The sequence below is a fragment of the Pristiophorus japonicus genome, chromosome 7, assembly GCF_044704955.1.
Source record: "Pristiophorus japonicus isolate sPriJap1 chromosome 7, sPriJap1.hap1, whole genome shotgun sequence".
Classification (NCBI taxonomy): Eukaryota; Metazoa; Chordata; class Chondrichthyes; family Pristiophoridae; genus Pristiophorus; species Pristiophorus japonicus.
Genome location: NC_091983.1, coordinates 44,081,003 through 44,107,136, shown reverse-complemented (window position 1 = coordinate 44,107,136; position 26,134 = coordinate 44,081,003). Strand labels below are relative to the sequence as shown.

Genomic DNA, 26,134 nt, shown 5'->3' with positions numbered 1-26,134 from the left:
AGAAACATAGAAAATAGGTGTAGGAGTAGGCCATTCGGCCCTTCTAGCCTGCACCGCCATTCAATGAGTTCATGGCTGAACATACAACTTCAGTACCCCATTCCTGCTTTCTCGCCATACCCCTTGATCCCCCTAGTAGTAAGGACTTCATCCAACTCCTTTTTGAATATATTTAGTGAATTGGCCTCAACAACTTTCTGTGGCAGAGAATTCCACAGGTTCACCACTCTCTGGGTGAAGAAGTTTCTCCTCATCTCGGTCCAAAATGACTTACCCCTTATCCTTAGACACAAATCCATGCTGACTTGGGCCTATCATGTCACCTCTTTCCAAATGCACTGCTATGACATCCTTAATAATTGATTCCATCATTTTACCCACTACTGAGGTCAGGCTGACCGGTCTATAATTCCCTGTTTTCTCTCTCCCTCCTTTTTAAAAAAAGGTGGGGTTACATTGGCTACCCTCCACTCGATAGGAACTGATCCAGAGTCAATGGAATGTTGGAAAATGACTGTCAATGCATCTGCTATTTCCAAGGCCACCTCCTTAAGTACTCTGGGATGCAGTCCATCAGGGCCTGGAGATTTATCGGCCTTCAATCACATCAATTTCCCCAACACAATTTCCCGACTAATAAGGATTTCCCTCAGTTCCTCCTCCTTACTCGACCCTCTGACCCTTTTATATCCAGAAGGTTGTTTATGTCCTCCTTAGTGAATATCGAACCAAAGTACTTGTTCAATTGGTCTGCCATTTCTTTGTTCCCAGTTATGACTTCCCCTGATTCTGACTGCAGGGGACCTATGTTTGTCTTTACTAACCTTTTTCTCTTTACATATCTATAGAAACTTTTGCAATCCGTCTTAATGTTCCCTGCAAGCTTCTTCTTGTACTCCATTTTCCCTGCCCTAATCAAACCCTTTGTCCTCCTCTGCTGAGTTCTAAATTTCTCCCAGTCCCCGGGTTCGCTGCTATTTCTGGCCAATTTGTATGCCACTTCCTTGGCTTTAATGCTATCCCTGATTTCCCTTGATAGCCACGGTTGAGCCACCTTCCCTTTTTTTGTTTTTACACCAGACAGGAATGTACAATTGTTGTAGCTCATCCATGCGGTCTCTAAATGTCTGCCATCGCCCATCCACAGTCAACCCCTTAAGTAACATTCGCCAATCTATCCTAGCCAATTCACGCCTCATACCTTCATACCTCCATCCTACATAAACTACAACTAAATCAAAACTTCATCACCTTCATCGTAGCCCACACTATGCTTATTCACCCGGCATACCCATCCTCACTGACTATCCCTTCAAAGCCTCACTCTCCCACACATCTTCCACTTCTAGAAGCTCAACAACCCAACCTGTGACCCTTGGCCCTCTGAATCTGGCCTCCAGAGTATTCCCCTCTCACCACTCCACAGTTGGTAGTAAAGCCACCAGTCACCTTAGCCCTACTCTGCAAAACTACCACCATAACTGTCATGTATTCAACCAGCATTGTAACCCATGTATAATCTGACCTAAGTTGTACACTGTGAGAACAATGACCATTAGGTGGTGAACTTGTGGGAGACACTCCTAACCTAGACCTTCAGATATAAAAGGGGAAGCTCCACCCACTTCCATCACTTGAGTGCTATGAAATAAAGGACAGCTCACAGACTGATCTTCGTGTGCATTTACACTGTACAGTAAGGACGTATCAATGGCGACAAGAAACTGGGATTTAAACCATGCGAGCATGGCCACTAGCACAACAGATGAGAGGTACTGTGTTAAGGAATGGTTGGGACAGAGATTCAACATTGTTAAAGCAGCACACAGTTCTCCAGGCGCACTCAAGGGCAATAACAGGGGCAGTCAGGGACGATCGACTGGCAAGGGACCTTTTGTTTCAAACAGCAGCTCATGCTGGAGGTGTGGAGGCACACACTCAGCCGGAGTTTGCAGAGGTGAGCAAAATACCTGCAGAAATTGCAGAAATGAACACTGGAGGAAATCGCTGGAAGCTGAAGTTCAGCGAGTTCATGTGGAGCATGCATACAGTTCATACACCAGGACGCCACCGATAATGATGAAAGTGCTCCTCAATGGCATCCCAGTATCAATGGAGCTAAACACGGGTGCCAGCCAGTCCCTGATGGGTATCAAACAGTTCAAAAAGTTGTGGTCGTCCAAGGCCAAGAGGCCAAAATTATCGCCGATTGACGCACAGCTACGGACATACACAAAGGAGATCATTCCGTTGCTATGCAGCGCCACGGTAGTCGTGACCCACAAAGATTCGGAGAACAGGTTGCCACTCTGGGTTGTCCCGGGAGATGGTCCCGCACTACTGGGGAGGAGTTGGCTTGCTGTCATGAACTGGAAGTGGGGCGATGTCAATGCAATTTCCTCTGTGGAGCGAGTATCATGCTCACAGATCCTGGACAAATTTGACTCATTATTTCAATCCGGCATTAGCACTTTCATGGGGGCCAAGGTAGTGATTCACATAAACCCGGATGCCAGGCCAGTACACCACAAGGCCAGAGCGGTGCTGTACGTGATGCGGGAAAAAATAGAAGGCAAATTGGACCGCCTGCTGAGGGAAGGCATCATCTCGCCAGTCGAATTCAGTGACTGGGCGAGCCCGATTGTGCCGGTGCTCAAGGCGGATGGGTCGGTCAGGATATGTGACGATTACAAGGCCACCATCAATCAGGTGTCACTCCAAGACCAGTACCCGCTACCGAGAGCGGAGGACCTCTTTGTGACGCTATCCGGTGGCAAACTTTTTTTCAAAATTGGACCTGACCTCAGCTTACATAACCCAGGAGCTGGCGAGTGAGTTGAAGAAGCTGACCACCATCACGACACACAAGGGGTTGTTTGAGTACAACAGATGTCCGTTCGGGATTCGCTCGGCCGCCGCGATCTTCCAACGAAATATGGAAAGCCTCCTCAAGTCGATTCCAGGGATGATGGTTTTTCAGGACGACATCCTCATTACGGGTTACGATACTGAAGAACACCTCCACAACCTGGAGGAGGTGCTACGCAGACTGGACCGGGTAGGGCTGCGACTGAAAAAGGCGAAGTGGGCCTTCCTAGCTCAAGAGGTAGAATTCCTGGGGATGAGGGTAGCAGCAGACGGGATCAGCCCTACTGCGTCCAAGACAGAAGCAATCCAGAGAGCACCCAGACCCCGTAACACGACGGAGCTGCGTTCATTCCTGGGGCTCCTGAACTATTTTGGTAATTTTCTTCCCAAATTGAGCACGCTGCTAGAGCCGCTACACGTGCTCCTACGCAAAGGTCGCGAATGGGTCTGGGGGGACAGCCAGGAAAGGGCTTTTAATAGAGCACGCAATTTGTTATGTTCCAACACTCTGTTAACACTATATGACCCATGTAAGAAACTTGTGTTAACGTGCGATGCGTCGTCCTATGGTGTCGGGTGTGTGTTGCAGCATGGCCCAGCATCCTCTCCCAGCACCTCCTCCTCCTCCTCCAGAGTCTCATCTTCCTCCTCCAGCACATCCTCCTCCTCCTCCTCCAGCATATCCTCCTCCTCCTCCAATGCCTCCTCCTCCTCCTCCAGCACCTACTCCTCCTCCTACAACGCCTCCTCCTCCAGAGGCGTCTCCTCCTACTCCAGCGCCTCCTCCTCCTCCAGCACCTCCTCCAGCGCCTCCTTCTCCTCCAGCATGACTCCTTCTCCTCCTCCAGAAGCTCCTTCTCCTCCTCCTCCAGCAATTCCTCTGCCTTCTCCCTCCAGCGCCTCCTCCTCCAGCACCTCCTCCTCCTCGCTCCAGCACCTCCTGCTCCTCCAGCGCCTCCTCATCCTCCTTCACCAGAACCTCCTCCTCCTCCTCCCTCTAAAGCCTCCTCCTCCAGCGCCTCCTTCTCCTCCTCCTCCTCCAGCACCTCCTCCTCCTTCAGCACCTCCTCCTCCTCCAGCGTTTCCTCCTTCTCCTCCAACGCTTCCTCCTCCTCCTCCAGAGCCTCCTCCACCTCCTCCAGCACCTCCTCCAGTGCCTGCTCCTCCTGCACCACCTTCTCCTCCACCACTTCCTACTCCTCCACCTCCTCCAGCACCTCCTCCTCTTCCAGAGCCTCCTCCTCCTCCAGCACCTCCTCCAGCGCCTCCAACTCCAACACCACCCCCACCACCTCCTCCTCCAGAAACTCCTTCTCCTCAAGAACCTCCTCCTCCTCCTTCAGCGCCCCCTTGTCCTCCTCCTCCAGCGCCTCCTCCTCCTCCTCTCCTCGTCCCTCCAGTGCCTCGTCCTCCATCACCTCCTCCTCCTCCTCCATTGCCTCCTCCTCCTACAGCACTTCCTCCTCCTCTAGTGCCTCCTTCTTCTCCTCCTCCTCCAGAACCTCCTCCTCGTCCAGCACTTCTTCCTCTTCCAATGCCTCCTCCGCCTCAAGTGCCTCCTCCTCCTCCAGCACCTTCTCCTCCAGCACTTCGTTCTCCTCCAGCGCCTCCTCCTCCACCACCTTCTCCTCCTCAGCGCCTCCGCCTCATCCTGCTGCTCACACTCTTCCTCCTCCAGCAGTGCCTCCTCCTCCTCCAACGCCTCATCTTCCTCCAGCACGTCCTCTTCCTCCAGCACCTACTCCTCTTCCAACGCCTCTTCCTCCTCCACCTCCTCCAACACCTCCTCTTCCTCCTCCTCCTCCTCCAGCACCTCCTCCTCCTCCAGTGCCTCCTCCTCCTCCAGCACCTCCTCCAGCGCATCCGCGTCCTGCACCGCCTCCTCTTCCTCCACCACTTCCTACTCCTCCTCCTCCTTCAGCACCTCCTTCTCCAGAGCCTCCTCCTCCTCCAACACCTTCTCCTCCCCCTCCTCCAGCATCTACTCCTCCTCCTTCTCCAACGCCTCCTCCTAAATCAGCACTTCCTCCTCCTCCTCCAGCACCTCCTCATCCTCCAGCACCTCCTCCTCCTCCAGCACTTCCTCCTCCTCCAGTGCCGCCTCCCTCTCCTCCTCCTCCAGAACCACCTCCTCCGCCAGTGCCTCTTCCTCCTCCTTCTCCAGTGCCTCCTCCTCCTCCTCCAGCACTTCCTCCTCATCCTCCTCCTTCCAGCACCTGCTCCTCCAGCGCCTCCTCATCCTCCTTCACCAGAACCTCCTCCTCCTCCTCCCTCCAAAGCCTCCTCCTCCAGCGCCTCCTTCTCCTCCTCCTCCTCCTCCAGCACCTCCTCCTCCTTCAGCACCTCCTCCTCCTCCAGCGTTTCCTCCTTCTCCTCCAACACTTCCTCCTCCTCCTCCAGAGCCTCCTCCACCTCCTCCAGCACCTCCTCCAGTGCCTGCTCCTCCTGCACCACCTTCTCCTCCACCACTTCCTACTCCTCCACCTCCTCCAGCACCTCCTCCTCTTCCAGAGCCTCCTCCTCCTCCAGCACCTTCTCCTCCAGCACTTCGTTCTCCTCCAGCGCCTCCTCCTCCACCACCTTCTCCTCCTCAGCACCTCCGCCTCATCCTGCTGCTCACACTCTTCCTCCTCCAGCAGTGCCTCCTCCTCCTCCAACGCCTCATCTTCCTCCAGCACTTCCTCTTCCTCCAGCACCTACTCCTCTTCCAACGCCTCTTCCTCCTCCACCTCCTCCAACACCTCCTCTTCCTCCTCCTTCTCCTCCAGCACCTCCTCCTCCTCCAGTGCCTCCTCCTCCTCCAGCACCTCCTCCAGCACATCCACCTCCTGAACCGCCTCCTCTTCCTCCACCACTTCCTACTCCTCCTCCTTCAGCACCTCCTTCTCCAGAGCCTCCTCCTCCTCCAACACCTTCTCCTCCCCCTCCTCCAGCATCTACTCCTCCTCCTTCTCCAACGCCTCCTCCTAAATCAGCACTTCCTCCTCCTCCTCCAGCACCTCCTCATCCTCCAGCACCTCCTCCTCCTCCAGCACTTCCTCCTCCTCCAGTGCCTCCTCCCTCTCCTCCTCCTCCAGAACCACCTCCTCCACCAGTGCCTATTCCTCCTCCTTCTCCAGTGCCTCCTCCTCCTCCTCCAGCACTTCCTCCTCATCCTCCTCCTTCCAGCACCTGCTCCTTCAGCGCCTCCTCATCCTCTTTCACCAGAACCTCCTCCTCCTCCTCCCTCCAAAGCCTCCTCCTCCAGCGCCTCCTTCTCCTCCTCCTCCTCCTCCAGCACCTCCTCCTCCTTCAGCACCTCCTCCTCCTCCAGCGTTTCCTCCTTCTCCTCCAACACTTCCTCCTCCTCCTCCAGAGCATCCTCCACCTCCTCCAGCACCTCCTCCAGTGCCTGCTCCTCCTGCACCACCTTCTCCTCCACCACTTCCTACTCCTCCACCTCCTCCAGCACCTCCTCCTCTTCCAGAGCCTCCTCCTCGTCCAGCACTTCTTCCTCTTCCAATGCCTCCTCCGCCTCAAGTGCCTCCTCCTCCTCCAGCACCTTCTCCTCCAGCACCTCGTTCTCCTCCAGCGCCTCCTCCTCCACCACCTTCTCCTCCTCAGCGCCTCCGCCTCATCCTGCTGCTCACACTCTTCCTCCTCCAGCAGTGCCTCCTCCTCCTCCAACGCCTCATCTTCCTCCAGCACGTCCTCTTCCTCCAGCACCTACTCCTCTTCCAACGCCTCTTCCTCCTCCACCTCCTCCAACACCTCCTCTTCCTCCTCCTCCTCCTCCAGCACCTCCTCCTCCTCCAGTGCCTCCTCCTCCTCCAGCACCTCCTCCAGCGCATCCGCCTCCTGCACTGCCTCCTCTTCCTCCACCACTTCCTACTCCTCCTCCTCCTTCAGCACCTCCTTCTCCAGAGCCTCCTCCTCCTCCAACACCTTCTCCTCCCCCTCCTCCAGCATCTACTCCTCCTCCTTCTCCAACGCCTCCTCCTAAATCAGCACTTCCTCCTCCTCCTCCAGCACCTCCTCATCCTCCAGCACCTCCTCCTCCTCCAGCACTTCCTCCTCCTCCAGTGCCTCCTCCCTCTCCTCCTCCTCCAGAACCACCTCCTCCGCCAGTGCCTCTTCCTCCTCCTTCTCCAGTGCCTCCTCCTCCTCCAGCACTTCCTCCTCATCCTCCTCCCTCCAGCACCTGCTCCTCCAGCGCCTCCTCCTCTTCCTTCTCCTCCTCCAGCACCTCCTCCTCCAGCACCTCCTCATCCTCTAGCACCTCCTCCTCCTCCAGCGCTTCCTCATTCTCCTCCTCCTCCAGCACATCCTCCTTCTCGTTCTCCAGCACTTCGTCCTCCTCATCCAATGCCTCCTGAGCCTCCAGCGGCTCCTCCTGCTCCTCCTCCAGTGCCTCCTCCTCCTCCAACACCTCCTCCTCCACCAGAGCCTCCTCCTCCTCTCCAGCGCTTCCTCATCCTCCACCTACTCCTCAGCCTTGTCCACCTCCAGCACCTCCTCCTCCTCCAGCGCCTCCAGAGCCTCCTCCTCCCCGCCAGCGCTTCCTATTCCTCCAACTCCGCCTCCGCCTCCGCCTCCTCCTCCTCCTCCGCCTCCTCCATTGACTCCTCCTCCAGCACCTCTTACTTCTCCTCCTCCACCAGTAACTCCTCCTCCTCCTGCTCCTCATCCTCCTCCTGCTCCAGCGCCTCCTCCTACGCCTCCTCCTCCTCCAGCACCTTCTCCTCCTCCAGATCCTCCTCCTCCTCCACCAACAACTGCTCCTCCTCCTACTCCAGCACCTCCATCTCCTGCAGCGCGTCCTCCTCATCCTCCAGCACCTCCTCCCACTCTTCCTCCTCCAGTGCCTCCTCCTGCAGCGCCTCCTCCTCCTTCCTCCGGTGCCTCCTCTTCCAGCGCCTCCTCCTCCTTCTCCACTGCCTCCTCTTCCTCCTCCAGCACTTCCTCCTCATCCTCCTCCCTCCAGCGCCTGCTCCTCCAGCACCTCCTCCTCCTCCTCCTCCAGCACCTCCTCCTCAAGCACATCCTCCTTCTCGTCCTCCAGCATTTCCTCCTCCTCCTCCAATGCCTCCTCCACCTCCAGCGCCTCTTCCTGCTCCTCCTCCAGCACGACGACTCCTCCTCTTCCTGCAACTCCTTCTCGTCAAGAGCCTCCTCCTCCTCCGGCAGCGCCTCCTCCTCCAGTGCCTCCTCCTCCTCCTCCTCCCTCCAGCGCCTCATCCTCCAGCACCTCCTACTCCTCCAGCGCCTTCTCCTCCGCCAGCACTTCCTCCTCCTCCAGTGCCTCCTCCTTCTCCTCCTCCTCCAGAATCTCCTCCTCTGCCAGCGCCTCTTCCTCCACCTTATCCAGTGCCTCCTCCTCCTCCTCCAGCACTTCCTCCTCCTCCAATGCCTCCTCCTCCTCCAGCATCTCCTCCAGTGCCTCCTTCTCCTCCAGCATGACTCCTCCTCCTCCAGCAGCTCCTTCTTCTCCTCCTCCAGCAATTCCTCCGCCTCCTCCTCCAGCACCTTCTCCTCCTCGCTCCAGCGCCTCCTCCTCCTTCCTCCAGTGCCTCCTCTTCCAGCGTCTCCTCCTCCAGCACCTCCTCCTCCTCCAGTGGCTCTTCCTCCTCCTTCTCCACTGCCTCCTCTTCCTCCTCCAGCACTTCCTCCTCATCCTCCTCCCTCCAGCGCCTGCTCCTCCAGCACCTCCTCCTCCTCCTTCAGGGCTTCCTCATTCTCCTCCTCCTCCAGCACCTCCTCCTCAAGCACATCCTCCTTCTCGTCCTCCAGCACTTCCTCCTCCTCCTCCAATGCCTCCTCCACCTCCAGCACCATCCTCCTGCTCCTCCTCCAGCACGACGACTCCTCCTCCTCCTGCAACTCCTTCTCCTCAAGAGCCTCCTCCTCCGTCAGCGCCTACTCCTCCAGTGCCTCCTCCTCCTCCTCCTCCTCCCTCCAGCGCCTCATCCTCCAGCACCTCCTACTCCTCCAGCGCCTCCTCATCCTCCTTCACCAGAACCTCCTCCTCCTCCTCCCTCCAAAGCCTCCTCCTCCAGCACCTCCTTCTCCTCCTCCTCCTCCTCCAGCATCGGCACCTCCTCCAACGCTTCCTCCTCCTCCTCCAGAGCCTCCTCCACCTCCTCCAGCACCTCCTCCAGTGCCTGCTCCTCCTGCACCACCTTCTCCTCCACCACTTCCTACTCCTCCACCTCCTCCAGCACCTCCTCCTCTTCCAGATCCTCCTCCTCCTCCAGCACCTCCTCCAGCGCCTCCAACTCCGACACCACCCCCACCACCTCCTCCTCCAGAAACTCCTTCTCCTCAAGAACCTCCTCCTCCTCCTTCAGTGCCCCCTTGTCCTCCTCCTCCAGCACCTCCTCCTCCTCCTCCATCGCCTCCTCCTCCTACAGCACTTCCTCCTCCTCTAGTGCCTCCTTCTTCTCCTCCTCCTCCAGAACCTCCTCCTCCGCCAGCGCCTCTTCCTCCTCCTTCTCCAGTGCCTCCTCCTCCAGCACTTCTTCCTCCTCCAATGCCTCCTCCACCTCAAGTGCCTCCTCCTCCTCCTCCTCCAGCACCTCGTTCTCCTCCAGCGCCTCCTCCTCCACCACCTTCTCCTCCTCAGCGCCTCCGCCTCATCCTGCTGCTCGCACTCTTCCTCCTCCTCCAGTGCCTCCTCCTCTTCCAGAACCTCCTCCTCCTCCAGTGCCTCCTCCTCCTCCTCCTCCAACGCCTCATCTTCCTCAAGCACGTCCTCCTCCTCCAACGCCTCCTCCTCCTCCTCCAGCACCTACTCCTCCTCCAATGCCTCTTCCTCCTCCACCTCCTCCAGCACGTCCTCTTCCTCCTCCTCCTCCTTCAGCACCTCCTCCTTGTCCAGTGCCTCCTTCTCCTCCAGCACCTTCTCCAGCGCATCCGCCTCCTGCACCGCCTCCTCTTCCTCCACCACTTCCTACTCCTCCTCCTCCTTCAGCAACTCCTTCTCCAGAGCCTCTTCCTCCTCCAAAACTTTCTCCTCCTCTCCTCCAGCATCTACTCCTCCTCCTTCTCCAACGCCTCCTCCTAAATCAGCACTTCCTCCTCCTCCTCCAGCACCTCCTCCTCCTCCAGCACCTCCTCCTCCTCAAGCACCTCCTCCTCCAGCACTTCCTCCTCCTCCAGTGCCTCCTCCCTCTCCTCCTCCTCCGGAACCACCTCCTCCGCCAGTGCCTCTTCCTCCTCCTTCTCCAGTGCCTCCTCCTCCTCCTCCAGCACTTCCTCCTCATCCTCCTCCCTCCAGCACCTGCTCCTCCAGTGCCTCCTCCTCTTCCTTCTCCTCCTCCAGCACCTCTTCCTCCAGCACCTCCTCATCCTCTAGCACCTCCTCCTCCTCCAGCGCTTCCTCATTCTCCTCCTCCTCCAGCACATCCTCCTTCTCGTTCTCCAGCACTTCGTCCTCCTCATCCAATGCCTCCTGAGCCTCCAGCGCCTCCTCCTGCTCCTCCTCCAGAGCCTCCTCCTCCTCCTCCAGCGCTTCCTCATCCACCAATGCCTTCTCCGCCTCCAGCGGCACCTCCTGCTCCTCCTCCAGTGTCTCCTCCTCCTCCAACACCTCCTCCTCCACCAGAGCCTCCTCCTCCTCTCCAGCGCTTCTTCATCCTCCACCTACTCCTCAGCCTTGTCCACCTCCAGCACCTCCTCCTCCGCCTCCAGAGCCTCCTCCTCCCCCGCCAGCGCTTCCTACTTCTACAGAGCCTCCTCCTCCGTCTCCTCCATTGCATCCTCCTTCAGCGCCTCTTACTTCTCCTCCTCCAGTAACTCCTCCTCCTCCAGCTCCTCATCCTCCTCCTGCTCCAGCGCCTCCTCCTCTGCCTCCTCCATTGCCTCCTCCTCCAGCGCCTCTTACTGCTCCTCCTCCTCCAGTTACTCCTCCTCCTCCAGCTCCTCATCCTCCTCCTGCTCCAGCGCCTCCTCCTCCAGCACCTCCTCCTCCTCCAGATCCTCCTCCTCCTCCACCAACAACTGCTCCTCCTCCTACTCCAGCACCTCCACCTCCCCCAGCGCGTCCTCCTCCTCCTCCAGCACGTCCTCCCACTCTTCCTCCTCCAGTGCCTCCTCCTGCAGCGCCTCCTCCTCCTTCCTCCAGTGCCTCCTCTTCCAGCGTCTCCTCCTCCAGCACCTCCTCCTCCTCCAGTGGCTCTTCCTCCTCCTTCTCCACTGCCTCCTCTTCCTCCTCCAGCACTTCCTCCTCATCCTCCTCCCTCCAGCGCCTGCTCCTCCAGCACCTCCTCCTCCTCCTTCAGGGCTTCCTCATTCTCCTCCTCCTCCAGCACCTCCTCCTCAAGCACATCCTCCTTCTCGTCCTCCAGCACTTCCTCCTCCTCCTCCAATGCCTCCTCCACCTCCAGCACCATCCTCCTGCTCCTCCTCCAGCACGACGACTCCTCCTCCTCCTGCAACTCCTTCTCCTCAAGAGCCTCCTCCTCCGTCAGCGCCTACTCCTCCAGTGCCTCCTCCTCCTCCTCCTCCTCCCTCCAGCGCCTCATCCTCCAGCACCTCCTACTCCTCCAGCCACTCCTCCTCCGCCAGCACTTCCTCCTCCCCCAGTTTCTCCTCCTTCTCCTCCTCCTCCAGAATCTCCTCCTCTGCCAGCGCCTCTTCCTCCTCCTTATCCAGTGCCTCCTCCTCCTCCTCCAGCACTTCCTCCTCCTCCAATGCCTCCTGCGCCTCCAGCGCCTCCTCTTCCTCCTCCAGCACCTCCTCCTCAATCACCTCGTTCTCCTCCAGCGCCTCCTCCTCCACCACCTTCTCCTCCTCCTCCTCCTCCAGCACCTCCACTACCTCCAGCTCCTCCTCCTCTCCTCCTCCAGCACCTCCACCACCTCCAGCTCCTCCTCCTCCCCCTCATCTTCCTCAAATGCTTCGTAATCCTCCAGTGCCACCTGCTCTTCCAGCACCTACTCCTACTCCTCCAGTGCCTCCTCCTCCTCCTCCAACACCTCATCTTCCTCCAGCACGTTCTCCTCCTCCAACACCTCCTCCTCCTCCTCCTCCAGCACCTCCTCCTCCTCCTCCTCCAGCACCTCTTCCTCCAGCACCTCCTCATCCTCTAGCACCTCTTTCTCCTCCAGTGCTTCCTCATTCTCCTCCTCCTCCAGCACATCCTCTTTCTCGTCCTCTTCCTCCAATGCCTCCTGAGCCTCCAGCGCCTCCTCCTGCTCCTGCTCCAGTGCCTCCTGCTCCTCTTCCTCCAGCGTCTCCTCCTCCTCCAGAGCCTCCTCCTCCTCCTCCTCCAGCGTTTCCTCATCCTCCAATGCCTCATCCGCCTCCAGCGCCTCTTCCTGCTCCTCCTCCAGTGCTTCCTCTCCTCTTCCTCCAACACCTCCTCCTCCACCAGAGCCTCCTGCTCCTCCTCCAGCACTTCCTCATCCTCCAGCTACTCCTCAACCTCCTCCACCTCCAGCACCTCCTCCTCCTTCTCCAGCAGCTCCTCCTCCTCCAGTGCCTCATCCTACTCCTCCAGCACTTCCTTCAGCGCCTCCTCCTCCACCACCCTCTCTTCCTCCTCCTCCTCCTCCTCCTCCTCCAGCATCTCCACCACCTCCAGCGCCTCCTCCTCCTCCTCCAGCACCTCCTCCTCCTCCTCCAGCGCCTCCTCTTCCTCCTCCTCCAGCACCCCTCCTCCTCCCACTCCTTCTCCTCCAGTGCCTGCTCGTCCTCCTACTGCGCCTCCTCCTCCTGCACCTCCTCCTCCTACTCCTCCTCCCCCAGCACTTCCTCCTCCTCCAGTACCTCCTCCTTCTCCGACTCCTCCTCCCCCTCCTCCAGCGCCTCCTCCTCCAGCGCCTCTTACTTCTCCTCCTCCAGTAACTCCTCCTCCTCCAGCTCCTCATGCTCCTCCTGCTCCAACGCCTCCTCCTACGCCACCTCCTCCTCCAGCACATCATCCTCCTCCTCCAGCGCCTCCTCCAGCAACTTCTCCTCCTCCAGATCCTCCTCCTCCTCCACCAACACCTGCTCCTCCTCCTACTCCAGCACCTCCACCTACTCCAGCGCCTCCTCCTCCTCCTCCAGCACCTCCTCCCACTCTTCCTCCTCCAGCACCTCCTCCTCCAGTGTCTCCTCCTCCAGCGGCTCTTCCTCCTCCTTCTCCAGTGCCTCCTCTTCCTCCTCCAGCACTTCCTCCTCCTCCTCCTCCAGCACCTCCTCCTCCTTCAGGGCTTCCTCATTCTCCTCCTCCTCCAGCAGATCCTCCTTCTCATCCTCCAGCACTTCCTCCTCCTCCTCCAATGCCTCCTCCGCCTCCAGCGCCTCCTGCTGCTCCTCCTCCAGTGCCTCCTCCTCCTCCAGCACGACCCCTCCTCCTCCTCCTGCAACTCCTTCTCCTCAAGAGCCTCCTCCTCCTCTGTCAATGCCTACTCCTCCAGTGCCTCCTCCTTCTCCCCCTCCTCCAGAATCTCCTCCTCTGCCAGCGCCTCTTCCTCCTCCTTCTCCAACGCCTCCTCCACCTCCAGCTCCTCCTCCTCCTCCTGCACCTGCTCCTCCTCCTCCAGTGCCTCCTCCTCCAATGCCTCCTCCTCCTAAAGCACCTCCTCCTCCTATGCCTCCTCCTGCTCCTGCTCCAGCACATCCTCCTCCAACGCCTCCTCCTTCTCCTCCTCCTGCACCACCTCCACCTCCTCTAATGCCTCCTCCTCCTCCTCTAGCGCATACTCCTCCTCCTCCAGCATCTCCTCGTTCTCATCCAGCACCTCCTCCTCCTCCAGAACCTCCTCATGCTCCTTCTCCAGTGCCTCCTCCTCCTCCAACGCCTCCTGCTCCTCCTCCAGCACCTCTTCCTTCTCCTCCAGCACCTCCTCCTCCTCTAGGGTCTCCTCCTCCTCCTCCAGCACCTCCTCCAGCTCCTCCAATGTCTCCTCCTCCAACGTCTCCTCCAACGCCTCCTCCTCCTCCAGTGCCTCCTCCTCCTCCAGCATCTCCTCCTCTTCCAGCGCCTCATCCTCCTCCTCCAGCGCCTCCTCCTCCACCCCTAATGCCTCCTCCTCCTCCTCCTCCAATGCTTCCTCCTCTTACAACGCCGCCTCCTCCTCTTCCTCCAGCACCTCCTCCTTCTCCAACGCCTACTCCTCCTCCTGCAGCAACTCCTCCTCCTGCGCCTCCTCCTCCTCTCCTTCCTCCTCCAGCACCTCCTCCTCCTCTGCCAATGCCTCCTACTCCTCCTCCTCCAGTGCCTCCTCCTCCTCCTCCCTCCAGCGCCTCGTCCTCCAGCACCTCCTCCTCCTCCAGCGCCTCCCCTTCCTCCAGAGCCTCTTCCTCCTCCTCCTCCTCCTGTACCTCCTCCTCCTCCAGCGCCTCCTCCTCCTCCTCCTCCTCCTCCTCCAGCGTCTCCTCCTCCACTCCTTCAACGCTTCCTCCTCTCTCAATGCCTTCACCTCCTCCTCCAATGGCTCCTCCTCTTCCTGCTCCTCAAGCACCTCCTCCTCCTCCTCCAGCGCCTCTTCCTCCTCCTCCTCCAGCACCACCTGCTCCTCTTCCAATGCCTCCTCATCCTCCTCCTCCTCCAGCACCTCCTCCTCCTCCAATGCCTGCTCCTCTTCCTCCAGTGCCGCCTCCTCCTCCAGGGCCTGCTCTTCCTCCTCCTCTAATGCCTCCTCCTTCTCCTCCTCCTGCACCACCTCCATCTCCTCCAATGCCTCCCCCTCCTCCTCCTCTAGCACGTACTCTTCCTCCTCCTCCAGTGCTTCCTCCTCCTCCAGCACCTCCTCCTCCTTCTCCTCCAGCACCTCCTGCTCCTCCTCCAGCGCCTCCTCCTCCTCCAGCGCCTCATCCTCCTCCTCCTCCACTGACTCCTCTTCCTCCTCCAACGATACCTGCTCCTCCTCCAATGCCTCCTCCTCCTTCTCCTCCAATGCCTCCTGCTCCTCCTCCTCCTTCATCGCCTCTTCCTTCAGCACCACCTCCAACGCCTCCTCCTCTTCCTCCAGCACCTCCTCCTCCTTCTCCAGCATCTCCTGCTCCAGCGCCTTCTGTTCATCCTCCAACGCCTTCTCCAGCCCCTCCGATGTTTCCTCCTCCAACGCCACCTCCTCCTCCAGCGCCTCCTCCTCCTCCTCCAGCACCTCCTCCTCCACCAGCGCCACCTCCTCCTCCTTCAGCACCTCCTCCTCCAGAACCTCCTCATGCTCCTCCTCCAGCGCCTCCTCCTCCTCCTTCTCCAATGCCTCCTCCTCCTTCTGCACCTGCTCCTCCTCCTCCAGCGCCTCCTCCTCCATCGCCTCCTCCTCCTCCTACAGCACCTCCTCCTCCTCCTCCAATGCCTCCTCCTTCTCCTCCTCCTGTATCACATCCACCTCCTCTAATGCCTCCTCCTCCTCCTCCTCTAGCTCGTACTCCTCCAACGCCTCCTCCTCCTTCTCCTCCAGCACATCCTGCTCCTCCTCCTCCAGCGCCTTCTCCTCCTCCTCCAATGCCTCCTCCTACTCCTGCTCCAATGCCTCCTCCTCCACCTCCAGCACCTCCTCCACCTCCTCCAATGACTCCTCCTCCTCCTTCTCCAACGACACCTCCTCCGCCAATGCCTCCTGCTCCTCCTCCTCCATCGCCTCTTCCTCCAGCACCTCCTCCTCCTCCAATGCCTCCTCCTCTACCAGCACCTCCTCCTCTTCCTCTTGCTCCTCCTCCTCCAGCGCCCCCTCCTCCTCCAGCACCTCCTCCTCCTCCTCTAGTGCCTCCTCTTCCTCCTCCAATGCTTCCACCTCTTCCAACGCCGCCTCCTCCTCCTCCTCCAGCATCTCCTCGTCCTCCTCCTCCAATGCTTCCTGCTGCTGCTCCTCCAATGCCTCTTCCTCCTCCTCCTACTCCATCGCCTTCTCCTCCTCCTCCAACTCCTCCTTCTCCTCCAACATCTCCTTCTCCTCCTCCTCCAGCGCCTACTCCTCCCTCTCCAGTGCCGCCTCCTCCTCCTCCTCCAGCACTTCCTCCTCCTCCCGCGCCTCCTCCTCCTCTTCTTCCATTGCCTTCTTCTCCTCCTCCTACATTGCCTCCTCCTCCTGCACTTCCTCCTCCTGCGCTTCCTCCTCCTGCGCCTCCTCCTCCTCCTTCAGCACCTCCTCCTCCTCAAGAACCTCCTCATGCTCCTCCTCCAGTGCCTCCTCCTCCTCTAACGCCTCCTGCTCCTCCTCCAGCACCTCTTCCTTCTCCTCCAGCACCTTCTCCTCCTCTAGGGCCTCCACCACCTCCTCCAGCACTTCCACTTCCTCCAGAGCCTTCTCCTCCTCCTCCTCCAGTGCCTCCTCCTCCACCAGCGTCTCCTCCTCCACTCCTCCAATGCTTCCTCCTCTCTCAATACCTTCACCTCCTCCTCCAACGCCTTCTCCTCTTCCTGCTCCTCAAGCACCTCCTCCTCCTCCAGCGCCTCCTCCACCTCCAGCTCCTCCTCCTCCTCCAGCGCCTCCTCCACCTCCAGCTCCTCCTCCTCCTCCTGCACCTGCTCCTCCTCCTCCAGTGCCTCCTCCTCCAATGCCTCCTCCTACAGCACCTCCTCCTCCTCCAATGCCTCCTCCTCCTCCTGCTCCAGCACATCCTCCTCCAACGCCTCCTCCTTCTCCTCCTCCTGCACCACCTCCACCTCCTCTAATGCCTCCCCCTCCTCCTCCATTAGCACGTACTCCTCCTCTTCCAGCGCCTCCTCCTCCTCAAGCACCTCCTCCTCCTACTCCTCCAGTGCCTCCTCCTCCTCCTCCAGTGCCTCCTCCTCCTCCTCCAATGACTCCTCCTCCTCCTCCTCCTCCTCCAGCACCTCCTCCTCCAGCATCTCCTCCTCCTCCAGCGCCTCCCCTTCCTCCAGAGCCTCCTACTCCTCCTCCTCCTCCTGTACCTCCTCCTCCTCCAGCGCCTCCTCCTACTCCTCCTCCTCCAACACCTCCTCCTCCTCCAGCGTCTCCTCCTCCACTCCTCCAACGCTTCCTCCTCTCTCAATGCCTTCACCTCCTCCTCCAACGCCTCCTCCTCTTCCTGCTCCTCAAGCACCTCCTCCTCCTCCAGCGTCTCCTCCTCCTCCTCCTCCAGCACCTCCTCCTCCTCCTCCAATTTCTCCTCCTCCTCTTCCTCCAGTGCCTTCTCCTCCTCCAGGGCCTCTCTTCCTCCTCTTCCAACGCCTCCTCCTGCTCCTCCTCCAGCACCACCTCCTCCTCCTTCTCCAACGCCTCCTCCACCTCCAGTTCCTCCTCCTCCTCCTGCACCTGCTCCTCCTCCTCCAGTGCCTCCTCCTCCAATGCCTCCTCCTCCTAAAGCACCTCCTCCTCCTCCTATGCCTCCTCCTCCTCCTGCTCCAGCACATCCTCCTCCAATGCCTCCTCCTTCTCCTCCTCCTGCACCACTTCCACCTCCTCTAATGCCTCCTCCTGCTCCTCCTCTAGCGCGTACTCCTCCTCCTCCAGCGTCTCCACCTCCTCCTCCAGCACCTCCTCCTCCTCCTCCTCCAGCGCCTCCTGCTCCTCTTCCTCCAGCGCTTCCTCCTCCTCCAGCACCTCCTCCTCCAATGACTGCTCCTCCTCCTCCAACGACATCTCCTCCTCCTCCAATGCCTCCTCCTACTCCTGCTCCAATACCTCCTCCTCCTCCAGCACCTCCTCCACCTCCTCCAATGACTCCTCCTCCTCCTCCTCCAACGATACCTCCTCCTCCTTCAATGCCTCCTCCTCCTCCTCCAGCACCTCCTCCTCCTCCAATGCCTCCTGCTCCTCCTCCTCCTCCATCGCTTCTTCCTCCAGCACCTCCTCCTCCTCCAATGCCACCTCCTCCTGCTCCAATGCCTCCTCCTCCGCCTCCAACACCTCCTCCTCTTCCTCCTGCTTCTCCTCCCCCAGCGCCTCCTACTCCTCGTCCAATGACTTGTCCTCCTCCAACGCCTCCTCTTTCTCCTCCAATGCTTCCTCCTCCTCCTCCTCCAGCACCTAATGCTCCTCCTCCAGCACCTCCTCCAGCTCCTCCAATGTCTCCTCCTCCAACGTCTCCTCCAACGCCTCCTCCTCCTCCAGTGCCTCCTCCTCCTCCAGCATCTCCTCCTCCTCCAGCACCTCATCCTCCTCCTCCAGCGCCTCCTCCTCCACCCCTAATGCATCTTCCTCCTCATCCAATGCTTCCTCCTCTTCCAACGCCGCCTACTTCTCTTCCTCCAGCACCTCCTCCTTCTCCAACGCCTACTCCTCCTCCTCCTGCAGCAACTCCTCCTCCTGCGCCTCCTCCTCCTCCCTTTCCTCCTCCAGCACCTCCTCCTCCTCCGCCAATGCCTCCTACTCCTCCTCCTCCAGCGCCTCCTCCTCCTCCTCCAATGCCTCCTCCTTCTCCTGCTCCAGCACCTCCTCCTCCTCCTGCTCCAATGCCGCCTCCTCCTGCAGCACCTGCTTCTCCTCCTTCAGTGCCTCCTCCTCCAACGCCTCCTCCGCCTGCAGCCCTCCCTCCTCCTCCTCCTCTATTGCCTCCTCCTCCTGCTCCTCCAATGCCTCCTCCTCCACCTCCGATGCCTCTTTTCCCCCTCCTGCTCCTCCTCCTCCTAGTCCATCGCCTCCTCCTCCTCCAACACCTCCTCCTCCTCTTCCTCCTCCAGCGCCTCCTCGTCCTCCTCCAATGCCTCCTTCTCCTCCTCCAACACCTCCTCCTCCTCCTCCTCCAGCACCTCCTCCTCCTCCTCCAGTGCCGCCTCCTCCTCCTCCTCCCTTGCCTCCTCCTCCTCCATCGCCTCCTGCTCCTGCTCCTGAGCCTCTTCCTCCTCCTCCTCCATCGCCTCCTCCTAATCCTCCTACTCCTCCTCCTCCATTGTCTTCTTCTCCTCCTCCTCCCTTGCCTCCTCCTCCTCCAGCATCTCCTCCTCCAGCGCCTTCTGTTCATCCTCCAGCACCTCCTCCAGCTCCTCCAACGCCTCCTCCTCCTCCAACGCCTCCTCCTCCTCTCCAGTACCTCCTCCTCCTCCTCCAGCACCTCCTCCTCCTCCAGTGCCACCTCCTCCTCCTTCAGCACCTCCTCCTCCTCGAGAACCTCCTCATGCTCCTCCTCCAATGCCTCCTGCTCCTCCTCCAGCACCTCTTCCTTCTCCTCCAGCACCTCCTCCTCCTCTAGGGCCTCCTCCTCCTCCAGCTCCTCCAATGTCTCCTCCAATGCCTCCTCCTCCTCCAGCGTCTCCTCCTCCACTCCTCCAATGCTTCCTCCTCTCTCAATGCCTTCACCTCCTCCTCCAACGCCTCCTCCTCTTCCTGCTCCTCTAGCACCTCCTCCTCCTCCAGTGCCTCCTCCACCTCCAGCTCCTCCTCCTCCTCCTGCACCTGCTCCTCCTCCTCCAGGGCCTCCTCTTCCAATGCCTCCTCCTGCTCCTCCTCCAGCACCACCTCCTCCTCCTTCTCCAATGCCTCCTCCACCTCCAGCTCCTCCTCCTCCTCCTGCACCTGCTCCTCCTCCTCCAGTGCCTCCTCCTCCTGCTCCAGCACATCCTCCTCCAATGCCTCCTCCTTCTCCTCCTCCTGCATCACCTCCACCTCCTCTAATGCCTCCCGCTCCTCCTCCATTAGCACGTACTCCTCCTCTTCCAGCGTCTCCTCCTCCTCCTTCTCCTCCAGCACTTCCTGCTCCTCCTCCTCCAGTGCCTCCTCCTCCTCTTCCAGTGCCTCCTCCTCCTCCTCCAATGACTCCTCCTCCTCCGACACCTCCTCCTCTTCCTCCTGCTCCTCCTTCTCCAGCGCCTCCTGCTCCTCCTCCAACGCCTCCTCTTCCTCCTCCAATGCTTCCTCCTCCTCCTCCTCTAGCATCTCCTCCAGCGCCTTCTGCTCCTCCTCCAGCGCCTCCTCCAGCTCCTCCAATGTCTCCTCCTCCAATGCCTCCTCCAATGCCTCCTCCTCCTCTAGTGCCTCCTCCTCCTCCTCCTCCAATGCTTCTTCCTCTTCCAACGCCATCTCCTCCTCTTCCTCCAGCACCTCCTCCTTCTCCAACGCCTACTCCTGTTCCTCCTCCTGCAGAAACTCCTCCTCCCGCGCCTCCTCCTCCTCTTCCTCCTCCAGCACCTCCTCCTCCTCTGCCAATGCCTCCTGCTCCTCCTCCAATGCCTCGTCCTCCTCCTCCTCCAATGCCTCCTCTTCCTCTTCCAATGCTTCCTCCTCCTGCTCCTCCTCCTCCAGCATCTCCTCCTCCTCCAGCGCCTCATCCTCCTCCTCCAGCGTGTCCTCCTCCTCCAATGCCTCTTCCTCCTCCTCCAGCACCTCCTCCTCTTCCTCCACCACCTCCTCCTTCTCCAACGCCTACTCCTGTTCCTCCTCCTGCAGCAACTCCTCCTCCTGCGCCTCCTCCTCCTCCCCTTCCTCCTCCAGCACCACTTCCTCCTCCGCCAATGCCTCCTCCTCCTCCTCCTCCTGCACCTCCTCTTCCAGTACCTCCTCCTCCTCCTCCAGCGCTTCCACCTCCTCCAGCACCTCTTCCTCCTCCAGTGCCTCCTCCTCCAGCGCATACTCCTCCTCCTCCAGCGCATTCTCCTCCCCCTCCTCCTCTAATGCCTCCTCCTCCTCCTCAAGCACCTCCTCCTCCAGCGCCTCCTCCTCCTCCTCCTCCAGCACCGCGTCCTCTTCCTCCAGTGCCTCCTCCTCCTCCACCTCCAGCATCTCTTCTCCTCCTCCGTCTTCTCCTCCAGCGCCTCGGCCTCCTCCTGCTCCTCGTCCTTTTCCTCCTCCTCCATCGCCACCTCCTCCTGCTCCTCCTCCAGAACATCATCCTCCAGTGCTTCTTCCTCCTCCTCCAGCGCCCCCTCATCCTCCTCCAGCGCCTCCTCGTCCTCCTCCTCCAGCACCTGCTCCTCCTCTTCCAGCCCTTCCTCCTCTTTCTCCAGCACCTCCTCCTCCTCCTCCAGCGCCATCTCCTCCTCAACCACCTCCTCCTCCTCCTCCAGTACCGCCTCATCCTCCAGAGCCTCCTCCTCCTCCAACGCCTTCTCCTCCTGCTCCTCCTCCACCACCTCCTCCCCCTCTTCCTCCTCCTCCAGCGCCTCCTCCTCCTACAGCGCCTCCTCATCCTCAACCTCCTCCTCCAGCACTTCCTCCTCCAGTCCCTCCTCCTCCTCCTCGAGCGCCTCCTCCTCCACCTCCACCTCCTCTTCCTCCAGCGCCTCCTCCTCCCCTAGTGCCGCTTCCTCCACCTCCTCCTCCTCCTCCTACTCCATGCCTCCTCCTTCTCCTCCTCCCCCTCCTCCAGCACCTCCTCATCCTCCTCCTCCTCCTCCAGTGCCTCCTCCTCCTCCTCCTCCACCTCCACCTCCTCCAGAACCTCCTCCAGTGCATCCTCCTCCTCCTCCAACAACTGCTCCTACTCCTCCAGCCCCTGCTCCTCCTCCTCCTCCAGCACCTCCACTTCCTCCGCCTCCTTCTCCTCCTCCATTGCCTCCTCCTCCAACGCGTTCTGCTTCTTCAGCGCCTCTTCTTCCTCCTCCTCATCCTCCTCCTGCAGCACCTCTTCCTCCTCCTCCAGCACCTCCTCCTCCAGTGTCTCCTCATCCTCCTCCTCCAGAACCTCCTCCTCCAGCACCTCTTACTCCATCGCCTCCTCCTCCTCCATCGCTTCCTCCTCCAGCGTGTCCTCCTCCTCCAGCGCCCCCACCTCCTCCTCTAGTGTCCCCTCCTCCTCTTCCTCCTCCAGTGCCTCCTTCTCCTCCCCCAGTGCCTGCTCCTCCTCCTCCAGCACCTCATCCACTTCCTCCAGCGCCTCCTCCTCCTCCAGCGCCTCCTCCTTCTCCCCCAACCCCCTCTCCTCCAGAACCTCTTCATTCTCCTCCTCCAGCGCCTCCTTCTCCTCCTCCAGCGCCTCTTCCTCCTCTTCCTGTACCTCCTCCTCCTCTAAGGCTTCCTCCTTCTCCTCCAGTGCCGCCCCTTCCTCCAGCGCCTCCTCCTCCTCCTCCTTCAGTGCCTCTTCCTCCTCCAGTGCCTCCTCCTCCTCCAGCGTCTCCTCCTCCAGCCTCCTCCTCCTCCTCCTCCTCCAGTGACTCCCCCTCCTCCTCCTCTAGCACCTCCTCCTTCTCCTCCTCCCGTGCCTCCTCCTCCTCCGTTGCCTCCTCCTCCTCCATCGCCTCCTGCTCCTCCTCCTGATGCTCCTGTGCCTCCTCCTCCTCGTCCAGCACGTCCTCCTCTTCCTCCTCCTAATCCTCTTCCTCCTCCTCCAGCGCCTCCTCCTCCTCCTCCCACGCCTCCTCCTCCTCCTCCTCCATCGCCTCCTCCTCCTCCTGTTGCTCCTGCACCTCCTCCTCCTCCTCCTCCTCCTCCTTGTCCATCGCCTTCTCCTTCTTCTCCTCCTCCAGTGTCTCCTCCTACTCCTCCTCCTACTGCTCCTCCAGCGCCTCCTCCTCCTTCTCCTCCTCCTGTGGTTCCTCCTCCTCCAGTGCCGCCTTCTCCTCCTCCTACATCGCCTCCTGCACCTCCTCCTCCTCTTCCTGCACCTCCTCCTTCTCCTCAGGTGGTACTGCTGGCTCTACCTCCAGAGGCTGTCCCCTCAGGATGGCCAGGTTGTGCAGCATGCAGCAGACCACCACGACTATGGAGACCCGTTGAGGAGAGTACTGCTAGGCACCAACAGAGTAGTCCAGGCACCGGAACCTTTGTTTGAGGATCCTGATGATGTGCTTGATGATGCACCTGTGTCATAATGAGCGTCGTTGTAGGCATGCTCAGCTGCTGTCCTGGGGTTCTGAAGTGGAGTCAGCAGCCAAGTGGACAGGGGATATCCCTTGACACCAAGCAGCCATCCACAATTGTGGTTTGGTCCGATGAAGATGGCGGGCACATTGGTCTGGCGCAGGATGAATGAATCATGGCTGCTGCCTGGATCCCTGGCCTCAGCTGTCAGGATCCTATGCTGCTGGTCTCACACCAGCTGCACATTCAGGGAGTGGAATCCCTTTCTGTTCATAAAGAGTTCGGGATGGTTCAGTGGGGCCCTCAAGCCAACGCGTGTGTAGCTGATGGCACCCTGCACCCTGGGGAACCCTGCAATCTGGACAAATCCGGCCTGCTGCTCCACCTGCTTCTCTCTGGTCATCAGGAAGGAGATATATTGCAGTCTTCTCTTATACAGAGCATTGGTCACCTGCCGGATGGAGCGATGGGCGGAGAATTGGAATATGTTGGATATGTCTGCAACGGCAGACTAGAACGAGCCCACCACGTAAAAGCTGAGAGCTATCGTGACCTTGGTCTCAACGGTGAGAGCTGTCCTCATCCTTGTCTGAGGCTGCAAATCTAGCTGCAGGAGATTGCACAGCTCCCTCAGGATGTCCTTTCTAAATCGCAGCCTTCACAAACATTGCTTATCACTGAGCTCCAGGAATAAAAACTGACGTCTGTAAACCCTTTGACGGAAGAGCCTCCTTCCCCCAGGTCTGTGCTGGGCCCCTCCGATGCCAGCTGGCTGATTGCCTTCTTCCTGTTCCTGCTGATATTCCTCAACCTCAGCAGGCTGCTGCTGGCAAGGCTCCTGGCCCAGTATATGGTGCGGGGGGGTCAGTATACCTGACCCTCCTCCTCACGCCATCTTCCTCCTGGCCATCCTTCCTATGCGGAGGTCTGTGGCCTTCTGCAGGCCATTCTCCATGTTGGGCAGCCATGGCTGCTGGCTCCCTTGCCCACTGTCTCTGTACCCGTTGCTGATGGCGCCGCCTTCTCCTGCGTGTCACCCTGACTCTCGCAAAGTGCACAAGGCGTTGCCCTGACAACACTGAGTCCATTCTGTCTGCAGGCTCGACCCTCACAAGCAGGCCTCTGTGGAGCAGCATATTGGGCCCACAAGCCACGATTAATCAGTGAGAGTGAAAAATTGTTCTCAATGCTCAAAAACAGAGATGAGGAGAAATTTCTTCTCTCAGAGGGTTGTAGATCTGTGGAATTTGCTGCCTCAGAGAGCTGTGGTAGCTGGGACATTGAATAAATTTAAGACAGAAAGAAACAGTTTCTTAAACGTTAAGGGAATAAGGGGTTATGGGGAGTGGGTGGGGAAGTGGATCTGAGTCCATGATCAGATCAGCCATGATCGTGTTGAATGGCGGAGCAGGCTCGAGGGGCCGTATGGCCTACTCCTGCTCCTATTTCTTATGTTCTTATATTCTTATGGACCACCCGTCCAGATGCCCGATTGTCCAGATGCCTCCTTTCTCCCTCCCTCCTGTTCCTCATCTTCTTCCTCATCTTCTTCCTCCTCCCTCTGCGCACATGTTTCTGTGTTCCTCGTTTTCTCTGCTCCCTCTGCCATAGATCCTGGAGGGTGAGGTGGACTGCCAGTACAGCCCTCATGAATTTTAGCAAATGTTGTAGGTTGAGTCTTTCAAGAATAAATTTTGCCCATTTTGTCACAACACGCCTGATAAGAAAGATCCTTCAAATCACTAAATAAAACTGTTGCAGTATCAGGAACTCACACACAGGCACTGAAACTTCACTAACCTTTCAGGTGCGAGTGATTGGAGCTGATACCTGGAGCCGGCTTCCTGGTGCTGCACGCCAGCTCTCCCAGTCGGTGTTTATGCCAGACAATGAGGTAAATGGCTATAATCAATTTGGGAGATTGGGTGTACAGTGAGCGTGTACACACACTGATGTCACGTTCTCCCTGATGTTGAAGCCCCCCGGTGATCGCTGTTACCAGCAATGTTATGGGGGTCGCGAGTTGACGGGCGGCATTGGATTTGACAGGAGCTGCTGTTACAGCTCTCAATGCCACATTGGTGCCATCTACTGGCACGAATGGGCAGTGCTAATGGGACAAATTTTTCCCCCATGCAATATGGGGCTGAAAATCCTCAGCACCAGTGGCAGATAGATTTAGGAGCCCAGAGAAGGCCAAAATTGGGGTTCGGAAATGCCAGCTTTAACTCCAAACACTGCAGCCTTCTAATTTGCATTCCCTCAAAACATGGTCCTAATATCATGGTTCAGTTGATGGCTCACGCACCTCTGAGTTAGAAGGTTATGGGTTCAAGTCCCACTCCAGAGACTTGAGAACAAAATCTAGGCTGACACTTCGGTGCAATATTGAGGAACTGCAACACTGTCTTTCATGTGAGACTTTAAACTGAGGACCAATCTGCTCTCTCAGGTGGATGTAAAAAATTCCATGGCACTATTCGAAGAAGAGCAAGGGAGTTCTCCCTGGTATCCCGATGAATGTTTATCCCTTAACCAACATCACTAAAACAGATGATCTGGTCATTATCACATTGCATTTAAAGGGTGCTTGCTGTGTGCAAATTTGCTGCTGAGTTTCCTACATTACAACAGTGACTACACTTAAAAAAGTATTGAATTGGTTGCACAGTGCTTTGGGACATCCTGAGGTTGTGAAAGACGCTGGAAGTAAGGCCTACCTGTCAGGGCAGCACTTGGGTCCTGCAATTAGACCCAGTCAGGGCTCCTCCCTCCCACCCCTGAGGGGATCCAGTGTATGGACGCAATGTAACGAGTTACCATGTGCAACCATTGTGGTGGTGCCACAGCCCCATTGATCAAGACTTCCTGACGTCCTTTGGACCATTGGAGCGCGGCAGAATCGCAGCTTTAGCGGGTTCCAGAATCGCTTTAAGGATCCTTGCAACCTCCTGCACTCGCTGCTTCCCAGCTCTCAGCAGCTCTGCTAATGCTAATGCAGGCGCTTCCAGCACTGTACTCGTTTAAATCAATGGATACATGATGATATATAAAACATCATAGTCACTGCGGCAATAGAGGCTGGGTCAGTTTCATTCATCCATTTAATTTTGCTTTTAGCAATTGTAGCAAATTTTATAGCGTATACAGTATCACTGTCTAGTAAAGTGTAGCAGCCCCAAATCGAACCTTTGTAGGGGCCTGCGCAGGGCAAAAGCTGCCCCTGTCACCTGGGGCCCAGCAGAATATTGACAGCTTGAGTAATATCAGCCTCGATATAAAGGGGCTGATTTAGCAGCAAATGGCTTTCTAACACAACAACAACAACAACAACTTGCATTTATATGTTGCCTGTAACGTTGCAAAATGCTTTAAGCATAATCAAACAAAGTTCGACACCGAGCCACATAAGAAGCTATCTGGACAGGTGACTAAAATCTTGGTCAAAGAGGTAGGTATTCAAGGAGGAGAGAGTGGAGAGATTTAGAAAGGGAAATCCACAGCTCCGAGCCGAGGCAGCTGAAGGCATGGCGCCAATTGTGGAGTGATGTAAGTTAGGGATGTGCAAGAGGCCAGAATTGGAGCAGCGCAGAGATCTAGGTGGGTGAGAGGAGGTTACAGAGATAGGGAGGGGCATGGCCATGGAGGGATTT

At 58.7% G+C, this 26,134-nt stretch overlaps 1 protein-coding gene across 1 annotated transcript; it reads right to left on the bottom strand.

Moving 5' to 3' along the window:
• Nucleotides 1–11,382: 11,382 nt before the first annotated feature.
• Nucleotides 11,383–15,614, bottom strand: LOC139266582 (golgin subfamily A member 6-like protein 25). The gene is made up of 5 exons (XM_070884177.1): nt 15,531–15,614; nt 14,694–14,981; nt 13,428–13,637; nt 11,802–12,017; nt 11,383–11,628 (listed from the first exon to the last, which is right to left on the bottom strand). Exons 1-5 carry the CDS (start codon nt 15,612–15,614, stop codon nt 11,383–11,385), a joined length of 1,044 nt encoding a protein of 347 aa, XP_070740278.1.
• Nucleotides 15,615–26,134: the final 10,520 nt, after the last annotated feature.

Excerpts from the sequence above, each read along its gene's own strand:
- LOC139266582 (XM_070884177.1), bottom strand. The coding sequence starts at position 15,614 with ATGCTGGAGGAGGAGGAGGAGGCGGCGTTGGAAGAGGTGGAAGCATTG. Across the intron at positions 14,982-15,530 it reads CACTAGAGGAGGAGGAGGAG|GTGCTGAAGGAGGAGGAGGT; the intron begins GTGCTGGAGGAG and ends CTGGAGGAGGAG. Across the intron at positions 11,629-11,801 it reads TGTTGGAGGAGGAGGAGGAG|GTGGTGGAGGAGGAGGCGCT; the intron begins GCACTGGAGGAG and ends GAGGAGGAGAAG.